The sequence below is a fragment of the Stenella coeruleoalba genome (assembly GCF_951394435.1).
Source record: "Stenella coeruleoalba genome assembly, chromosome: 6".
Lineage (NCBI taxonomy): Eukaryota > Metazoa > Chordata > Mammalia > Artiodactyla > Delphinidae > Stenella > Stenella coeruleoalba.
In genome coordinates, this window is record NC_137151.1 from 73,721,150 (window position 1) to 73,741,195 (window position 20,046).

At 43.3% G+C, this 20,046-nt stretch overlaps 2 protein-coding genes across 16 annotated transcripts in view; one reads left to right on the forward strand and one right to left on the reverse strand.

Moving 5' to 3' along the window:
* The window catches only part of PLEKHA3 (pleckstrin homology domain containing A3), a 138,927-nt gene that overhangs the window by 46,459 nt on the left and 72,422 nt on the right, over window positions 1-20,046 (forward strand). For 13 of the 15 annotated variants that reach the window (XR_013828671.1, XR_013828672.1, XR_013828673.1 and 10 more), the window contains exon 8: window positions 13,918-14,046. The exons of 1 other annotated variant lie outside the window; for it this stretch is intronic. Coding sequence is in view for 1 of the 14 variants with exons in the window: in XM_079924037.1 (XP_079780163.1) it covers window positions 13,918-13,961 (44 nt within the window). In the remaining 13 variants the exon portion in view is untranslated. Of the gene's footprint in view, window positions 1-13,917; window positions 14,074-20,046 lie in introns of those variants that run through there. One more of the 15 variants, XM_079924037.1, reaches the window with a different exon arrangement.
* TTN (titin) overlaps window positions 2,992-20,046 on the reverse strand; it is a 283,020-nt gene continuing 265,965 nt past the window's right edge. Inside the window, exons 286-301 of the mRNA XM_079924045.1 lie at window positions 19,742-20,029; window positions 19,338-19,637; window positions 18,557-18,859; window positions 17,692-17,994; window positions 17,006-17,590; window positions 16,572-16,877; window positions 16,157-16,456; window positions 14,946-15,521; window positions 14,525-14,830; window positions 13,566-14,159; window positions 7,742-13,440; window positions 7,457-7,613; window positions 6,030-6,721; window positions 5,780-5,933; window positions 4,941-5,243; window positions 2,992-4,804 (exon numbers count right to left, since the gene is read on the reverse strand). Coding sequence (XP_079780171.1) covers window positions 4,506-4,804; window positions 4,941-5,243; window positions 5,780-5,933; window positions 6,030-6,721; window positions 7,457-7,613; window positions 7,742-13,440; window positions 13,566-14,159; window positions 14,525-14,830; window positions 14,946-15,521; window positions 16,157-16,456; window positions 16,572-16,877; window positions 17,006-17,590; window positions 17,692-17,994; window positions 18,557-18,859; window positions 19,338-19,637; window positions 19,742-20,029 — 11,165 coding nt within the window. The 3' untranslated portion in view covers window positions 2,992-4,505. The remainder of the gene's footprint in view (window positions 4,805-4,940; window positions 5,244-5,779; window positions 5,934-6,029; window positions 6,722-7,456; window positions 7,614-7,741; window positions 13,441-13,565; window positions 14,160-14,524; window positions 14,831-14,945; window positions 15,522-16,156; window positions 16,457-16,571; window positions 16,878-17,005; window positions 17,591-17,691; window positions 17,995-18,556; window positions 18,860-19,337; window positions 19,638-19,741; window positions 20,030-20,046) is intronic.

Consider the following 20,046-nt stretch of genomic DNA (forward strand, 5'->3'; position numbering starts at 1 on the left):
TGAGCCTGCGCTCTAGAGCCTGTGAGCCACAGCTACTGAGCCCGCATGCCTAGAGCCCGTGCTCCACAACAGGAGAAGCCATTGCAATGAGAAGCCCGAAAACCCAACGGAGCCAAAAATAAATTAAATAAATAAATTTATTTAGAAAAAAGAATATAGATTGGCCCATCAATTTTTTTTTTGTGTGTGGCTGCTTTGGGTCTTCGTTGCTGTGTGCAGGCTTTCTCTAGTTGCGGCGAACGGGGGCTACTCTTCGTTGAAGTGCGCGGGCTTCTCATTGCAATGGCTTCTCCTGTTGTGGAGCACGGGCTCTAGGCACGTGGGCTTCAGTAGTTGTGGCACGCGGGCTCTAGAGTGCAGGCTCAGTAGTTGTGATGCAAGGGCTTAGTTGCTCCGCGGCATGTGGGATCTTCGTGGACCAAGCCTCGAACCTGTGTCCCCTGCATTGGCAGGCGGATTCTCAACCACTGCACCACCAGAAAAGGGCGGCCAATCTCTCTTGCAAAAGTCCTTCTATTTACCTAGCAGACACTGTTTTCTCCTATTACAAGGAAACTGGGTTTTCTCGGCCCGAATTTCTTAAGATTACATTTGGGGCTGAATAAACAAATACAAATTACTTTCTTTTCCTGGAGCACAATCATAAAACATTTTTCTTGAAGATTAATGTCTCACCATGGAGACTGTCAATTTAACCTGTTATTTTACTGGCTGTTTCTGATTTACCTACCTCCCTACCTCTAGATGGTTCATCTATATAATTGGCTACTACTGGTTAGAGATAATAATTTCATCTTTTGAGAAACTCTACCAAAAGACGTCTTTTAAAGATGTGCTGTCTCATGCCCATCATGTCTAGTGTTATGGGTTGAGCTGTGTACCCCTTCCCACAGATATGTTGGGGTCCTAAACTCTGGTACCTCAGGATGTGACCTTATTTGGAGATAGTCTTTACACAGACAATAAAGTTAAAATAAGGTAAAATTAGTGTGAAACCTAATCCAATATTGCTGATGTCCTTCTAAACAGGGGATATTTGGACCCACACATGCATGCAGGGAGAATGCTATGTGAACAGGTGGCCATCTACGAGTCAAGCAGAGAGGCCTGGAACAGATCCTTCCCTAACAACTCTCAGAAGGAACCAGTCCTGTTGACACTTTCATTTAGGACTCCTAGCCTCCTCCCCGCCGCCCTGCAGGGTTGTGGTACTTTGTTCTAGCAGCCCTAGCAAAATAATACATCTAGTGATTACAAGTGAGGTCTGTGTTACACCCCCTCTAAAATGTTTTTCTGGTCCCTAACTTCGATGTTTTGCATGGTGGTCTCTAATATAATACTGATTGCTGGTGTTTATTGGGTGCTGTGGCAGCACTGCTCTAAGAGTTTCACATGTAGTAATTTGTTTAATCCTCACAAAACCTGTGAGGTTGATGCTGTTGTTATTCCCATCTTATGGGTGAGAACATCAAGGGATAGAGAAGGTCAGTAATTACTCCAGGTGACACAAGTTAGCAAATAGCAGATCCTGGATTTGGGTTGGTACTCTGGGTTTTGAGTGCGTATATATAATTCCTACACTATGCTGCTTATGAGTGTAGCCAAATGGGGACTTTATAAAATAGACAGGAAAGATTCAGCAGAAAGAGGGGCAGGAAGAGAGTGAAGATTACTCATAGGTTTTGTGGATTGGAGGGTTGAACCAGGAGGAAGGCGTCTGCTTGCTGCTCTCTGGCGCCTCCTGCCGACAGGGGGGAGAGAGACAAGGTGGTCTGAACCGGAAATGCAAAGTTGCTGGGAAGGCATTCCTGGTGCTGTTGGAGGTGGGGTGGGATTGACAGGAATCCCCACCCACCCTACGCGGGGGAGCGCCGTTATTGGAGGCGCTCTCGGAGGGAGGCTGGCTGGTAAACCCGGAAAGGGGTGCTTGTAGTTCCAGCCGGAGGGCCTCTGAGGGACTTCCCAGGATCCTCCCTACGCAGTCCTCTCACGTGTGACCCCTTGGCCACACCCTGCTGCTCTCAGAGGCGTGGGCTTCTGCTACTGGTTGAAAAGAAGTCAGGCCTCTCGGCTTGGCGTGGATTTCCTTCCCGGGATAGGCCTTAGCCCCTCCCCTTTCTCCCAGGCCCAAAATGGATCTCTGGATTTGGGAGCTGTAGCTACCGTTCCTTCAGCTTCAGAATTCTGAGCAGCACGGACTGCGCCTCAGCCACGGATAGGACTCCTTAGAACATCAGCCTGTCAGGGCAGGGAGTCATCCTCAGGAATCCCTGCCTCTCTCGTTTTAAGGTAAGAACTGGCATTTCAAGTTGTTAGATGGTGTAGTGGGTGCTGTGCGTACCTCCCAGATCCAGGTGATGTGTACCCGGCCCAATTTCTTGTGTATTGGCTGTTTAGCTGCCCTAGTCTGCAGAGATTGCTCTGGCCAAGGGGTGCCCCTCACCCCGGAGGTTATTTCCCTCTTCCCGCCCCCGCTCCCACAAGCTCCCAGCCTGTAGGCACTAACTGGCAGATAAGCAGGTAGAGAAGGTCAGCGCCCTTGCTCCCAGGTGGAACCAACTCTGGTGCAATTTATGCTCCCTGTGGGATGCGGCTGAAGCTCCCGCGGAGACCACATACTTGCTTAGCTTTCTTCCTCTACTCTGCTTCCCTCACTTCCTTTTTCCTGAGAGCAGTCCCTCAAAAAATTACTTACGCTAGAGTCAAGTCTTAGGCTCTGCTTTTAGGGCATCTGACTTAAGACAGAATACTTGTTGAATAAATTAACGAAGACCCAAGATCTTCTTTGGGGGAGTAAGAATTGACAGTGCATTTGCTTCGGCTTTGGCCGCTTGTACTTACATTTAGGGGGTAATTTAGGCAAAGAATCGACTTTATAGGTTTACAATTAGGATTATCTAATTGAGGTGGATAAATACAGATTTTTCTGGTGCTAGATATTTTATTATGAAGTTGTTTTGAAAAGCCTAGTAGGACTATACCATTTAAAACGAGTTCTTTAGCTTTGAGGACTTTGATTTGTTCTGTCTCAGTTTGGAGCTGCAATAGTCAGTAATGGATTCAGTTGCACAATTGATCATTTTCCCTGAAATTGTCATATTCTTTTCTATACTCCTTGAGGGACAGGGTCTATTTCATCTTGCTCATCTTTGCGTTGCTGTCTGGCACAAAATATCGTGAATTGTAATGTTCAATATCTTTGGATTTAACGAATCAGCTCCCATAAAAATATTTTTCTTGATAATAAGTTTAGAAGATTTGATCTATTATTTTGGGGGATTTTTGTTAACTTTTGGGGGTAACTTTATCCATGAGAATCATATCTATGCTTTAAAAAAATTGTGGAATGCATTCAACATGGTAATTTAAATATTTGCTGTGAAGAACTTGAGTTGCTTCTTCTTATCTATGATCATTTGTGTGATTTGCAAAGGCACATACCTCCCCAACCCCAGAATTTTACAGAAAACAACCAATCACAAGTTTTGAGGTGCAGATAGCTTGCTTTATTTTGTTGTTACTATCTCAAGGAGGTCCAACAATTATAACTAACAATTGAATTTAAACCTGCATGAAAAGAACTACATCAAATTGATATTTTGGGCAGTTAGTAATATTTTGTTGTTGTTAATTTAACGACAGCTTTATTTTGTTGTTGTTGTTCTTTATTTTTTGCTGTGGCTCATTGCTTAGTTGCCCCGGTTTCTCTGGTGTAATTTAAATTTAGAGCTACCACACGAAGGCGTTGGCTGCACCCCGGGACCTCCAAGAGTTGGCACTGCTCTGGCATAGGAACGCATGAACAGCTTGGTTAAATGAGGGGATGGCCAGGTGATGTTGCTTTTCCAAGCTACCCAGGCACTCTCTATGGTCAGAGACAGTGTGAAATGAGCGAACAAAGTGTTGGCCGTTGCACTTTGCTCTGGTAATATTTAAGTCATGATCATTTTGAGTGTGACATCATCAGAGAAAATGTAAGACGTTAAAGTGTTGCTTACAGGAGGGTAAATGCAAACATCACCAATGCCTTACATTTCTGATTCAGTAAGTATTGGTGCACATATCAGGTGACGTGCACAGCATCATGTCGGTGGATAGGACATCTTCAATGGGGAATTTCTCGACCCATTGAGGCATACTTAGACATCAACATTATGTTGAGGCACAAAGATTGATTAAGTGTTGAGCAGGGTATTCGTTCCATAAGAAACTTTCTCCTACCAACAGTTAGTTTCAACAGTTACATTGTAAAATGTCATAAAATAAATGGTACAAAACTTTATAACCGTTAATTCGGCTATATACAGTATGTACATGTCACTAGAAAATGTATAATCTTAGGTCAACAATTAAGAAAAGATTGAAATGCATATTTTTGAACTTCGACTCATTTAGGTTGATACAAAACTACATTTTTGTTTAAGTATTTACAGATCAGAAAGATTAGTCTATGTGAATCGTTCAGGAAAGGTTAAGAATGTCTGAATATGAGAGCACAGGCCCTCTTAAATGGATCGAATATTTATATTCACAGTAGCTGAGTCAGATCCAAATTCATTCTCTAAGCTCAGGGTATAAAGTCCACCATCTTGTTTCTGTACATCCATGATGATCAGAGTTGTCAGGTCATCTGTGTTTTCAGTATGGAATCTCCCTTGCTGTTCTTGATTTTGAATTTTTCTTCCACCGTGGGACCATGTTATTTCCGGGGTAGGCTCACCCGTAAAAGCGCAGGCTACTGTTAAAACTTTGCCCTCGTCAATGCTGATGTCAGAGGGAAGAGCTTCAATTTTAGGTGGAATTCCTTTATGGAACAACAACAACAAAAAAGTTTTAGGATCACTGAAAATATAACAGTTTGCTTTCTACTGAATTGTATGTACTAAGGACTCTACATGCTACTAGGCTTGTCTACCTCTACCAGTAATTTGATTGCTCACCTCTTAGGCCTGCTTTAAGCATCCTACTAGTTGAGCTTTCCAGTTGTGTCATACTAGATTTTCCCATAAAACTGCTGGAACTCATTTCTACAAAAGACTCTTGCATGGAGGACATGCTTTGGGCAGACATGCTTGCAAATTTCATTTCGGTCATGCTGCTAGCACTGCTGCTGCTGAAACTGCTGAAGGAGGCCTCCTGCTTAGAGGCAGACATTTGGACTGACTGAGACGAGAAGCTTCCTTGCAAGCTCGTGTCACCACTTGTCCTCAATACTACCTCTCTGGGAGGTTCTTCAACTAGAGCTGTGGAGCATAGCAGATACACAGTGAACACCAATGACATCTGGTTAATTGGTGACATCTGACACTGACTTACAGAAATGGAACACTTAGACACACACACAGAAATGCAACCCAAACAATTTGCTGTGGAAGCACAAGCAAATACATACATACAGTTGTCAAGAGCTAGCTCAGTGTCTCCCAGAAACGAATCCTTATATTTCTATCATTACATTACATGCAGGTGCTAGAATCACTAGGAGAAAAATGATTAGTCATACAGAAAATAATTTTTATATTGTGCATTCTGAAAATACATGTAATAGGACAGTTGGTAGCTTTGCTTTGAAAGTTAACTTATCCATGTTCCTGTCTCGCTGTAAAGAAACGTTGACCGTTAAGAATGAATTCACACAGGAGGCCTGTGTCTCTTACACATGGAACTTAATGAGGCTCCAGAGAGTTTGCTGGGCTCAGAAGACAAAAGCAAAAAAACAAACCAAAAAACTCAGATAACGGCCTTAAGCAAGTAAGGAAAATGATAAAGATATACTTACGAAGGACCGTTAAGGAAGCAGTAGCTGAACACTGGCCATGGAAATTTTTGGCCTTAATTGTGTATTTCCCACTGTCACTTACTGAGGCCTTTCGGATTTCAAGGGAATATACGTTTCTGGAGCGACTTACGCTGATATTTGAAGAAACAGAAATCTAAAAAGAAGAGAAAAAAAGGGTTTCTTTGAGCTCTTCAGGAGTAGATGGAGTATTTAAAGCTTTCTTCAGTAATATATTCATAACTCAACTTACTGGCAGGTTGTTTTTAAACCATTCGATTTCAGGCGATGGCTCACCACTGATTTCACAAGAAAAGAGAACATTTTGTCCTTCGTTAACATTTTGAGATCTGGGCTGGGAGATGAAGGCTGGAGCATCTGAGAGTTCTTTGCTCAGGGTCAGATCATACTGACACTTGATGATTCCTTGGCTGGTTTTGCCAATGCAGGTGAGGATCCCTTCATCTTTGTGACCAGCCTGCTTGATGGTCAGCGTCTGGTTGCTGCCTGAGACGCCATATCTGTACTCCTCGGAGTTACTGAGCTCTACCCCATTCAATACCCATTTCACATCAGTGGCACCAGCAATGTTGGCTTTTAAAGTCACTTTCTGACCATCAGGTATACTCATCTGAGTAGAATATGCTTTAATCTCGGCATGAGTTCTGATTTCTTCTGATGCCTGTGATGTTTTAGTGATTTCCTCATGGACAATGGATTTTTCCAGGGAGGTCGCTTCTGATTTCTTGACTTTTTCGGAAATCAGAACTGTTGAAGCTTCCTCCTTGAGGGCCAGCTTCTCTGGAGATTTCACCTCTGACATCTTGATTTCTTCAGAAATTAGGGCTTTTTTGGAAATTTCCTCTTGGACATCTGCCTTCTTCTGGGATATACTTTTGGAGGTCTTTTGTGTCGATACTTTCTGTATCTCAGTGTCTTTTACAGCTGAAAAAGAAAGCTCTATAAGGCAAACTGAATTGGAAAGAGGCCCCACCCTCTTCTCTTGTGGATTCTGTAAGTGAATAATATACAAAGAAAAAACATTAACTTAACGCATGCAGTGTGGGTAATACCTAACTCTTTCTCAGTCCCAATCTTGGAAAGTTGTCATGCATGACTGTGGAGATCAGTGTAATGATTATTTAAACTAAACTAAACAGAAGAATGATTTTTATGACTTAAGGGGAAAAAAAGTTTTGCAAAGAATAGTTGAAGGATTTAGGAGATGGGTGGATCTAGGAGATTTTGAGTAATTAAAACAATTGAATTATGTTTTAGAAGACTGAGATGAAAGCAAGCTAATTTTAATTGGGAAAACCGATACAGTTCTTTCATTAACTTTCCACTGCTTTGGAAAATTAGCAAGAGTGAAGCTTTAGGGAAGAAGTGCCATTTTGTATAATCACCTGACTTTATTCTTAAATGTTCCTGGGAGCAGGAATCTTATATAATCTCTATGGAATCTTATATAACACCACATACAATTAGACACTTAATAAATATAAAAGTGTATGCTAACTTCAAATATGTGTATTTGTACATTTGTGTACAAATGGTATTCTGTAACTTGGTAAAAGTTTTATTTTAATACTTTGTGTGTGTGTGTAAGGAATAGTGTTTAGAAATGTTTCCTTCATATTGTTTTCTGAAAATTATTGGTAAGAATAAAAGCCAACCTACCTTTTATTGTTAATTTGCAGCTAGAGGACACAGATCCAGCTGAATTTGTTATTGTACAAGTATAAAGTCCACCGTCAGAAGTATCAGTCTTATGAATTTCTAGGAAGAATCCTCCTTTGTCTTCAGAGAGTTTATATTTACCTCCTTGTGTTATAGCCTGTAGAATGCACGTGATTTGAGTTTTAAAAAGTGATTTAATTTTAAACTTTCTTTGGGAGATGGGGAAGAGGGAAGAGGTTAGTTTTTTTAGAAGATAAGTTTAAGGATCATTTAAGAACTGGTTACCTTTCCATCCTTTGTCCAGATGACAGTTGGCTGGGGTTCTCCAGTAGCTTTAACTGCAAACTTAGTGACACTGTCTGAAGAAATAGTTGTATCCTGCAGCCCAGTAACAATTACTGGTTTTGTGGAAACTGGTTCAGGAGCTTTTGGTTCAGTTTTCTTGGTTTCTGTTGGCTCAGCAGTTTTCGGAGCCGCTTTCTTGGTTTCTGTTGGCTCAGCAGTTTTCGGAGCCGCTTTCTTGGTTTCTGTTGACTCAGCAGTTTTCTGAGCTGCTTTCTTGGTTTCTGATATGCTTGAAACTTCCTCATGGATATTCTTAAAGGCTTGTCCCACAAATTGGAAGTTAGTTTTGGAAGTTCCACCTTCACCAGAAATCTCACAAACGTATTCTCCACAATCAGATTCAGTGAGGTTATGGATTTTGAGCTCATAGGTACCATCTGCCGAATAATGAAACTGGAAATGCCCATTTTCCTTCAGTTTCTTACCATCTTTATACCAGGTGACCTCTTTGGCACACAATACAGTACTTTCGACCACACAGGTCAGCTTTGCTATATCTTTAGAAGCTTCTGCTTTCAAGGACTGAATTATCTTGGGTGGGGCAGTGGCTGGCAGCTGCTGAACCTTTTCCGTTGGTGTGGGTTTTATCTCTGTGGGTGATACAGCTTTTGGGTGAGAAGTCACCGGCTCTGGGGATTTCACTTGTTTTGGAGACTTGACTCCTTCTGGGGATTTTACCCGAGGCTCTGGGGATTTGACTTTCGGTGGTGATGTCAGAGCCTTTTCAGTAACCCTGGCCTTTTGAATGGTCAGAGTAAACTGTGCCTCTTGCTTCCCTTCGCTGTTCTCTACCACCACGCTGTAGTTGCCCTCATCCGAAGCCTGGACTGAAGAGATCTCAAAGGTCGATTTGTACTTCGCGGTGGTCACTTGGTGGCGGGCAGAAGTGCTTATGACTTGTCCCCTACGCAGCCATGTCACAGTCGGTACCGGCTCACCATCTGTATCGCAAGAAAACCTTGCAGAGTCGCCTTCATACACCGTTATGGACCTTGGCTTCGTAAGAATTCTTGCTGCCAAAGTTGTCTTGATCTTCCTGTGTGTGGATTTTTCTTCCAGCGACTTTTCTTCAACTGCAGCACTTTTCATTTCTGCAGATGCATGGTGTTCATATGATGAGAGACTTTCCTTCGTCTCTGTCATCTGTGATTTCATTTCCCTGACGGAAGAGGAAGCTTCCATCTCAGATGTTTTCTTAAATGATGAAACCGCATATGCCTCTGTTCTCGTCAGCTCAGGGAAAACAGATCGGGGGACCTCTTCGTCTCTGCGCTGGGAAGCATAGGTGGTGTAATCCCCTCCCGTGACGTCCAAGGTTGCATAGTCAGAAGCCTCACCTTTGTAGTTGGTGCACACGGCACGGTATGTTCCGCTGTCATCAATATGACAGTCCAGAATTTCCAGGGTCAGAACCCCACTGGTGTTGGTGTAATGAATCTTACTGCTCTCTTGAAGTTCTACACCGTTGTGGTACCATTTGACCTCGGCAGTTGGCTTAGACTGAACATTTAAGATAAAACGTGTATTTTGGCCACACGGTACCCTGTGGGAGCGCATCCTCAGTGTGATTCGAGGCATGTGGTCCAGCGTAAAAGGCTGCTGACTCAAAACCTCATACTTCCTTTCTGATGTCTTCTGAGTTTTTAAAGCAGCTTTCATGGACTCATACCTGGAAAAGATATCAAATCTTGCTGACCTCTCAAATCTTGACAGTGAACGCTCACTAGACACAGGGCTGGGGGAACGTGGGCGAGTCCTTTCTGGGGTAGGAGACCTTCTTTCTACGTCATCTTCATCTTCATATTCCTCAGCTGGCTGTGGCCGCGGCCGGATCAGCTCGGACACCGGCCTCATCAACTCGATGTAGGTCGGAGACAGGGAGCGCCGGCGTCTCAGCAGCCTGGACACCGAGGAGGAAGTGTCTCTCTGAGCGTGTTTGGAGATCTCATATTCTTCCTCAATTTCCGTTATTTCAGTCACTTCTCTCTGGCGTCTTGATTTCTTTCTAGATTTTTCTTCCTTCGCCATGTGTTCCAGCTCGCTTTTGTATTCCGAGAGGCGCTGGGTGGTGGTGGCTGGACGCAGCAGCTCTTGGTCCTCTCTCTCGGCCATGATCCTCTGCCGCTGCCTGGGCTGCCTGTGCCAGGTGCGGGCGTGCCGCTCCCGCAGCTCCGCGTAACTCGTGCTGGTCTCCGCCTTCGTTGGGATGTGATACGTTGAGTATCTGAAGTCTTTTCTTGCTTCCTCCACCTTGACATGAGCTTGTGGGGAAGGGTAACGCAGACTCGAAAGCTCAAAACGTGGAGGGCTCCGGCTTGGGGGTGAGGCTGAAAAACCCAGTTCCAGCTCTTCTTCAAGACGCAGCCTCTCTTCCTCTGTTCTCTTCATTGCCAGGTAGTCGTCAATGGGCAGGAGTAATTCTTCATCCGAGATGTCACCGAGAGAACGTCTCCTGGGTCTGTAATAAAAGTAATAATCAGGAGAAGGTGTACGCCGGCGGGCTGGTCTCACCATTTCAAGGTCGTCTTGGGACAGTTTGGGAATCCTCCACTTGGGTCTGTATTGATCGGTGATGCGTGGAAGAGGCATCACGTAGAACTGTTCCCATCTTGAAAGGCGGATGCGCTTGGGTCTTTTCTGTACAACTCTGTCCATCTTCCCAGGCATTTCAAATTGATCGCGTATCTTTTTGTACCATTTCATGTCAGACATGGGCACAAACTGCTTAATGTGTTGGTCTTCTTCTATGGCAGCCGGTTTGTACTTGCGTGGCTCTGGTACTTCGTAAGGCATGCGGAGTTTTCTCTCCTCCTTCTTTTCTTCCGTCTCAAGTCGGTATTCCCCTTTTACAGTCTTGGTGCTGACGGCTGGTTTGTAAAGGGTGGCAGCTTCTCTCAGTGCCTCCTGGGCGACCTGTGTCAGTGGCACAGTCTCAGTTCCGGAAAGAATTTCAGCCATTCTTAGCGTCTTGTCAATTTGCCTCTGTACGTGTCGTTCGCGCTCCTCCTTCGTCTTGAACTCCTGTTTGACGTACCTCAGGCGTTCCACTTGTAGGTGGGCCTGGCAGCTGGTGGATCCAGCAGTGTTTGTGGCTGTGACTCTGTAGTAACCCGTGTCTTCAGGCAAAGTATCCCTGATATGAAGAGCATAATAATCCAAGCCTTCGTGGATAATTTCGATATTAGGCCCGAGGGACAGTGGCTGACCGTCTTTCTCCCATTTTAATGTTGGCGGGGGGATGCCAGACACCCTGATCTCAAAGCAGACACTTTGGCCTTCTTGGCATTCTGCGTTTGCCAGTAGCCGTTTGAACATGGGTCTTAGGGTCGTACCTGTTGGAGGTGGGTGTGGGGTCACGGTCAGCTTTGCTTTGCAGCTGTCTTCACCGTATTTGTTTCTTGCAACAACAGTGTATTCGGCAGCATCATCCGTAGTTACACTGTTGATTGTTAATTGGTAAAGACCCTTGTCGGACTCAAATGTGTACTTCCTATCATCATCACCTGGTTTGATTTTCTGACCTGATTTATACCATGTAACTCGAGGCTCTGGGTGGACAGTTATAGTTACTCCAAACCGGACATTTTCACCCACATAAACTGTCCTGTTATAGAGAGGCAGCGTGAATTCTGGTGGCCTTTCCAGGAGTCTCATGGTATCTGTTCTGCGCTTAAGTTTCTTTATGGTTCTACGGCAGTAATAGTCGTAAACTTCTCTCACACCTTTAACAAACAGCTCTGCGTAAGAACTGTCTTCCCCGTAGTCATTGACTACTTTGCATCTGTAGGTACCGTCATCGAATTTGGTAATGTCTTTGACATACATGGTGGCCACTCCATCGTCATAAGTGATTTCATATTTCTCACTGTTCTCCAGCTGTCTGACACCAAAGTACCAAGTCACTTGGGTAGACTGATCGTAATTTTCAATTTTGCATACGTATTTGACATATCCTCCTTCTTCAACGACTGCATGCATTATCTGTCCAGAAACTGGGCCGATTTCAATGGATGCCACTTTAACTTTAGCAATGCTCACTCCCTTCTGAGATCGAATTGCACCACCACAGGAGATCCTGGCTGCAGACACAACCAAGTTGAGGTCTTTCTTGATCAGGGTGTGGTAGTAACGTCGGTGTTTCAATGTCCTGATCACTTTAGTACTGACTCTTTCTATCTTCTGCTTCAGCCATGGGTGCTGGAGAGCCTCAGATGCTGTCATGCGAGATTTTCTCTCTTTCACTAACAGCCGGTCAACAAAGTCCATGGCTTCAATGCTGATCTCTTGGAATGCTTCTTCATCAAAGGTATATTCAGCATTCATGATGTTCTCAATTACCTGTTGGTTAGTTTCAGCCAGGAATGGATTGATACCACTCAACAGCACATACACGAGTGTTCCGAGTGACCACATGTCTGTGGCTGTGCTGACAACATCATGCTGGTGGACTTCAGGTGCATAGTATTCAGGGGCAGTGAACAGAAGCCTAAAGTTGTCCCCTGGCTTCAGCTGATGGGCCTGACCGAATTCTATGATTTTAATGGTGGAGCTCCTTCTTGTTTGGTAAATGATATTTTCTGGTCTAATGTCAAAGTGTCCAATATTATGACTGTGTAAGAACTCAAGTGCTTCACAGACCTGGCGAACATAGCTTACAATTTCTCTCTCATTAAGTTCAAAAGCACTTGTGTTAATGCGTTCAAATATGTCAAGTCCTGATATGAACTCAAAGATCATAACTAATTCTTCCATGCTTTCAAATGATTCATGGAGGTATAAGATATTTCGGTGCCTAGCGATGTTTAGAATGGAAATTTCTTTCTTTACCAAAACCTGATCAGCCCCTTTGACTTTAACAAATTTGGCCATGTATGTCTTCTTTGAGGATGTTTCAACACAACGGTGGACAATTCCAAACTGACCACGCCCAAGATCTTCAGCAATCATATATTTCTCATAGAGTTCCTTGGTTGAAGAGTGAGATGCTTTGGTCATAGAAACTTCCCTGGTTTCATCAACCTCTTCATCATAGTTCATAGCTCTGGTCTTATCTTCTTTGGTTACGGTTGGTTCTGAAGGCTCAGAAGGCTTGCTTAGGCCAAATTTATTTTCCGCTATTATACGGAACTGGTAACTTGTTTTTCCAAATAAGTTGATCACGGTATAGTGTGTTTCTCGGGCCTGTCCTACGCGGATCCATCTTTCTGCAGTGGTCGCACATTTTTCAACAATGTAGTTGGTGATTTTGCTGCCACCATCAGAAGCTGGCTCAGTCCATGTTAAGTTGACAGAATCTCGTGAGACGTCACTAACTTTGACTCCTCTGGGTGGGTCGGGAACATCGGCCACATCCAGTTCAACTGTCTTCTGATCAATTCCAAACCTGTTTTTAGCACAGACCACATAGAAACCAGCATCTTTTCTCTCCACTCCATTGAGGAAAACAAGTGACGTGAAAGATCTTGTGACAATAACTTGGTAGTGGCCATTGTTGTCGATGAGATCTTGTCCTTTCTGCCAGGTGATCACTGGGTCTGGTTTGCCACTGAATGGGATCTTGATGCTGATTACCTCACCTCGGAGAGCATGGACTGCTCCCATGCCTTCAAGATTTTTAGGCAAGTGTATCTTGGCTGGAACTGTATCAGAATAAAAGAAGGAAGAATATAATTTAGCAATACCCAACACTATTTAAGAGCACCCCCCCCCCCAATTAATAATATGTAATCTAGCACCAAAATGATGTTTGCTGATTTGTTTTTACCTTCTACTTCCAAGGAGGCAGTGCCAGACACAGACCCTCCTTGGTTGGTAGCTCTGACTTGGTAAACTGTGGCATCATCATCTGTGACGCTTGTAATGATGAGCTGGTGGTAGCCACCCTTAAACTCTTGAATCCTGTACTTTAATCCATCTGCGATGATTTCTTTGCCTTGTCTGTACCATTTCACAATTGGTTTTGGATGACCAGTCACTTTGCAGACCAAAGTAGCATTGCTCTGATATCTGACATTTAGATTTCTCAGTTCCTCTTTAAAGTGTGGTGCCTGAATTGGGACATCAGATTTGGGAATGACAGGTTCTGATATTTCACTCCATTCGCTTTCCCCACCTAGGTTTTCACATTTCACACGGAACTCATATTCAAGACCTTCAATAAGGTTTTGCACTGAAAAGACGGTTTCTCGAATTTCATCTGTTGTCACAGCAATCCACTTGTTCTGCTTCTTCTCACGCTTCTCAAGGTAGTAATTTCTAATCTTTGCACCTCCATCACTGGCAGGTGGCTTCCAGGCCACAACACAAGAATCTTTTGTGACAGCAGCAATAGTTGGTTTGCCAGGAGCACCTGGCTTTTCTGTTTAAAACAAAAAGCATTTGACTCATGGGGTGAAACAAACAGCTTTATGAAGAGCTTATTTTATAAAAAAAAAAATGTTATGAACCCAAAGTTCTATTAAGAATAACTAATCCAGAAAAATGAAATTGGTTACTTTATGCTGAGAAACTTACTGCAACACAAAGTTCCTTTTTAGAGAAAAAGGGGATGGGGTATACATGTGCCCTTTTAGATAAGCAAAAATTCAATTTAAGTGAGATAAAAGGCACTTGTACTTTAGCTGAATCTTTGCTATCTCCTTTCAAAAGTTATTTCTGTTTAAAAAAAAAGTTTCACATACAGATGGAATTTTGCCATAGGAAGACTGTAGAGGTTGTACTCACCAAATGGACTCTTAATGATCACAACTGAGGAGACTTCTAGAGGGTCACTGATGCCAAACGTGTTCTGAGCCGAAACCCGGAAGTAATACCCAGCATTTTCTGTGAGGTTCACAATTCTACAGGTTGTCACTGAGATGGCTGAAGACACCAATTGCCATTCAGCCCCTTCCTTGGCCTCACATTTCTCTACCACATAATTGGTGATCCAGGAGCCTCCGTCATCTGCAGGTGGTTTCCAGCTGATCACCACAGAGTTCTTCAATAGAGCTTCAATCACAATTGGTCCTGTAGGTTTGTCTGGTTTATCTGTTGGGAGAAAATACAATTGGAGTGGTTTCTGTAGTGTGTCTCCCAGGATATTTTTCTTTTTTCTTTAAAAACAACAACAACAACAAAACCACTGCAAATGAAAATAAAATACCTTGTATTTCCACATCAAGGATGGCATCCACCGTTCCAAGAACATTACTGAGCTGAACTTTGTATTTCCCAGCGTGAGTCTTACGTTGGATATTCTTCATGACGAGATGAGTATACTGCTCAGTGTTTTCAATAGCAATGTTTTCTGAGTTTTGCAAACGTTTCTGGCCATGGAACCAAGTGATGGCAGGTACTGGACGGCCAATGTATGTAACGTGAAGTCGAAGCGTTGACCCCACAGCACCGTAATACTTCTCTTTCAGTGGGTAACCGGGATGGAATTGTGGCGTTGCTTGCAGGAGAAGCTTACTACTGGATTCTACTTCTCCAACCTCATTGGTAGCTATGCAGGTATAAACGCCTTCATCTTCTTGTTCCTCGGTCATTACTGTTAGAGTATGTGTGCGTCCATCTGAAGACATTTTGTACTTGCGGCTTTGTATCAGCTCCTTACCAAATCGGTACCATTTAATGTCTGGTAGAGGCCTTCCAACAATCTGGCATGAGAGTTGAGCAGCTTCACCCAGTTTGGTGGTGACATCCATCATTTCTTTGCGTACTCCTGGGGCCTCTCCAGCTGAAGGGTATGAAAGATAACATTAATGCATTATTGTTACTACTGAATCTATAATCCTCTGTCCTTGTATATCAGGAATGAATTCATCCTATTGACTAATACTTCATTAGACACCATTATTTACATATGAGTCTAATTCTTAAAAAGGTTTCACAGTGACTGGAGGATCATCTGGAAAGTAGAGATTCAATGAGCACATCATCATATTATTATGTAGAGTGACTTTTTATGATCGGGAGGCATTAACAATGTATAGGGTTTTGGGGAAATATTAGTTCTCTATAAATCTGTAGATTTGCCCTTACTTAGGTTCACCGAAGTGGGGTACATTTGTTGACCCTTCAAGTCTTACTAGGAGTATTAAAAAAAAAACACCGTTGTATTCAAGGGAGAAATTGCTTTAGGAATCAGTTCACTGCACCTAACAGTTCACTGCTGAGGTTATGTGCTTGGAATGACTTCCTCTAGAAGCATCAACTATTCCCTGTGTGTGCATATGCCAGAGTGAGTGATTTCTTTCCAAATACTTGCTCTCCAGTAAAGCTTTCTGGAGATCTACTTAGTCCAGAGGAAGAATTAGCCTTAACATGTTGCTCAGTTTGTAAACCATAAGCAGAGAACTAATGGCTACTTACATGTTAGTTTCGTCTTTACAGACATAGCGGTTCTTCGAGGTCTGCTCAGCCCTGTCTCATTCTCAGCAAAAACCCTGAATTCATACTCCGTAGCTTCCAGCAAACCCCCTATTGTGAATTGCCTGTCCTTGATGCGGTCCTTACTGCTCTTCTTCCAGGCACTGTCTCCAGATTGTCTATATTCAACCCAGTATCCAAGGATTTCTTTGCCACCATCGCATTCAGGTTTCTCCCATTGTAGAGTGACGCTGTCTTTGGATATTGAAAGAATCTCGAGTTCTCCAGGTTGGCTTGGCTTATCTGAAATATTTGAAAACAGTTGAAAAGGAAATCAGCTTTCCTGCTGAAGTAAAAGAAAAACAGCAAAGGTGGTTTGCCTCTCTGATTCTAACCCCTTTGGAAACTCTTTCCTTACCAAATGGATCTTTGCAAACAACTGGTTCAGAAGCAGGGCTGGTCTCGCTTAGGCCAACGTCATTCTGTGCGATGATGCGGAACTGATATTCCGCGTCGGGAACAAGCCCGGTGATGGTGTACATTGTGGTGGTGATCTGAGTCTTGTTGTGTCTGACCCACTTGTCAGTTGATGTCTCCTTGCGTTCAATGTAGTAGCCTGTGACCCGAGAACCACCATCGTCTCTGGGCCGGGACCAGGACAGGCTGACAGAACTCTTGGTCACATCTAGTACTTCTGGGGGATTGCTTGGAGGCTCGGGAGGGTCTAGGAATGTAAATGGAAAACACATGTGTTAGAATGCAGTCCCAACTCTTGTAAGCTGGTGGCTTTCCTTTCGAAACAAAAGAGCACTGAGAGGATTTTTACAGTGTTATGGTTGGAAGAGCACTTACTCAGTGGTGTTTTTGGTATGACTGGTTCCTCAGATTTCAAGGGTTTGCTTATTCCAAACTGGTTTTCTGCTGAAACACGGAAATGGTACTCCACATTTTCTTTGAGGCCTTTTACAACCAGAGATGTACCTCGGACTCTGGAGTCGATGGTGTACCAGGCGGCTTTAGGCACTTCTCGTCTCTCGAGGATGTAGCCTAAGATGTCAGCACCACCATCATCGGCAGGGGGTCTCCAACTGACCCTTACAGAGCGAGCTTGTATGTCGTCATATTCAAGTGGTCCTTCTGGAGTGTTGGGACTTCCTATCACCCTGACCTTGATGTAGACAGCCTTCTTGCCACATTTGTTTTCCAGAACCAGGTCGTAAGTGCCAGAATCATCCCTGTCTGCTTCTTTGATTACAAGCTCAGTGTGAGTTTCAGAGGTTGCAATCATGGCACGCTTACTAATATCTTGGCCTTCCTTGGTCCATTTACATATTGGGAATGGTTTTCCTTTGATTGGTATGGTAAGTCTGATGACCCCACCTTGTCTTACACAGATACCTTCCTGGTATCTTTCATCAAGTTCATAGTCAGGATATTCTGGGAAGAAAGGTAGGGTTACAATTAGCATTTTGGGAGGCGGGTGTAGGAAACAAGTCTTAAGGCAATTACAGCAGAAAGTAAATGATCATATGTCTTACCAAGCATTTCCGTGACTTTGACTGTTCCTGGTACCTCAGCGGGCTCCCCAGGTCCACCAGCGTTACAAGCTAGGACACGGAATCTGTATTCAGCGCCCTGAGGTAGGTGTGTGAGAGTATACTCCCGAATCTTGGTTGGGGTGGTGTTGCATTTGGTCCATTCATATTGATCAACTTTTTGCATTTCGATCAAGTAGCCTGTGACTTTAGATCCTCCTTCATCTTCTGGAACACTCCAGGCCAGGGAGACTGATGTCCTTGTTGTATCAGTAACTCTTGGGTTTTGTGGCTTTCCTGGAGGAGCTGGGAATAAGAATAAGACAACAACATACTTGTTAAAGTTTCTGCAAAGTTGAAAATCGAATGCACCACCTAACAATTTCAGTGAGTTGTGGAAACATGGACTATAACAGTAGAATATTTTTCATTTTGTAAATGTTTAATTCATTTTAATCAGTTAACATTACTTAAAGCTCTTGGTTTTTCCTTTGTCTTATTTGTGCTTTGTTTATAATCACTAATACTATCTTACATTTACCATCAGTTTTTAAAGTGCTTCCAGAAATATTAACTTGCTTTACAATTTTAACTGTGATATAGGGTGTGTATTGTGAGTTCCATTTTAAAGCGGGAGAAATAGACTCAAGAGAAGAATATAAAAAGTTATTTGCCCAAAGTTGCCCAGGGTTGGAGTGGGGAGGGGATTGATGACAGAGGACACAACTGAACTTTTTGAGCTGTTGGAAATATTCTATATTTTGATTGTGGTGGTGGTTATACAAAACATATGGAATTCTATATTTCAGAAGGGTGACTGTTGCCACATTAAATTATACCTCAGTAAACTTATACAAAAGGTATTTACCAATTGGATCCATGGCAATGGTGGGTTTGGAAGGACGGCTTGGTTTTCCAGTTCCTCTCACGTTAATGGCTGTGACACGGTGTTCATATTCTAAGCCTTCAGTAAGGCCAGTGGAACGGTACCGTGTCATCGTCACTGGTACTTTATTTACACGGACCCATCGATCTGATCTCACTTCTTTGCGCTCCACAATATATCCAGTCACTTGGGAGCCACCGTCATCTTCTGGTGGGTACCAAGTAAGTGTCATGCCCTCACGTGAGACATCAAATATCTGTAATGTTTCTGGAGGTCCAGGAATATCTGCAGCAAGACAGAGGTAAACACAACATGGCACCATGAATAAATTGAAGACTCGTACATTTGTATAAGTGTGTCTCGTATATACCATCTTAAAATGGTACATATAAGACTCTTGCAACTGTTTTTCTCGTGTTTTCATTTTTGTACTTTTCTTGCCGTTCCTCATTTTCTTCCATTTTATAAACATTTATTAAGCATGTATTCTGTATTGTTTCTCACTGTAACAGCCAGTCCTCCCTCCCCCCTTTCCTTCCATCCATCCTTCCCTAACTCCCTCCTCTCTTTCTTCCATTAAAAAAAAAAACCCCAACCATGTTGAAAACTTCCAAGAAAAGGAGGTTTAGAAACCTTGGAAAGACCCTGGGATTAACTTTGTGACCTATTTTTACTTACATAAGGGTATATTAAGAATAAATTCCTTCTTGTTAATATTTAGAATCAGAGGTGGGGAGAGTGGGGGCGGGCGTCCAGGACTTACTGATGAGGCTGCGACATTCTATGACCTCAGATTGCAAGTACGAGCCGATCCCGAAGCGGTTTGTCGCAGCGATACGGAACACATACTCGTTTCCTTCAGTGAGTCTGGTAAACTTAAATGTTGTTCTAGTCACTGATTCAGACACTGGCAGCCACCCTGGACGATGGGCATCACGTTGTTCTACCACGTAGCCACTCAGTGGAGCACCACCATCCAGTTCAGGCGGTCCCCAGGAAATGGTCACTGAAGTAGCATCAATTTCTTCAATCTTGACAGGCCCAGTTGGTGGACCAGGCTTGTCTATGAAAAAAAAAAAAGAAATCCCGGAGGTTAATTTTCACTTCAAATCAAAATTGGGTGACTAAACAACAACAGCTTGCTGTGTCTTGGTCTCTCATCCTTACCGAGAATGATAACTTTAATGGTCTCTGAAGTAGTTCCGGTTGCATTCTTCAGTTCAAGTATATAGTCTCCAGTATCTCTGATAGTGGTTTCACGAATGGTTAATTTAGCTACCTTAGTATGAGTTTCAACTGTGACACGCTCTGATTCTCTTAGTTTAGAGCCAGCAAAGAACCAGGAAGCAGCAGGAGGTGGGCGACCAGCAATTGGTATCACCAGCTCTACTGGTCTGCCGGCTGGGACGTGGATGGTCTTTTGAGGCATTGTAGAAAGATCGATTGCTGGCAACACTATGAGAAAAAGTAGG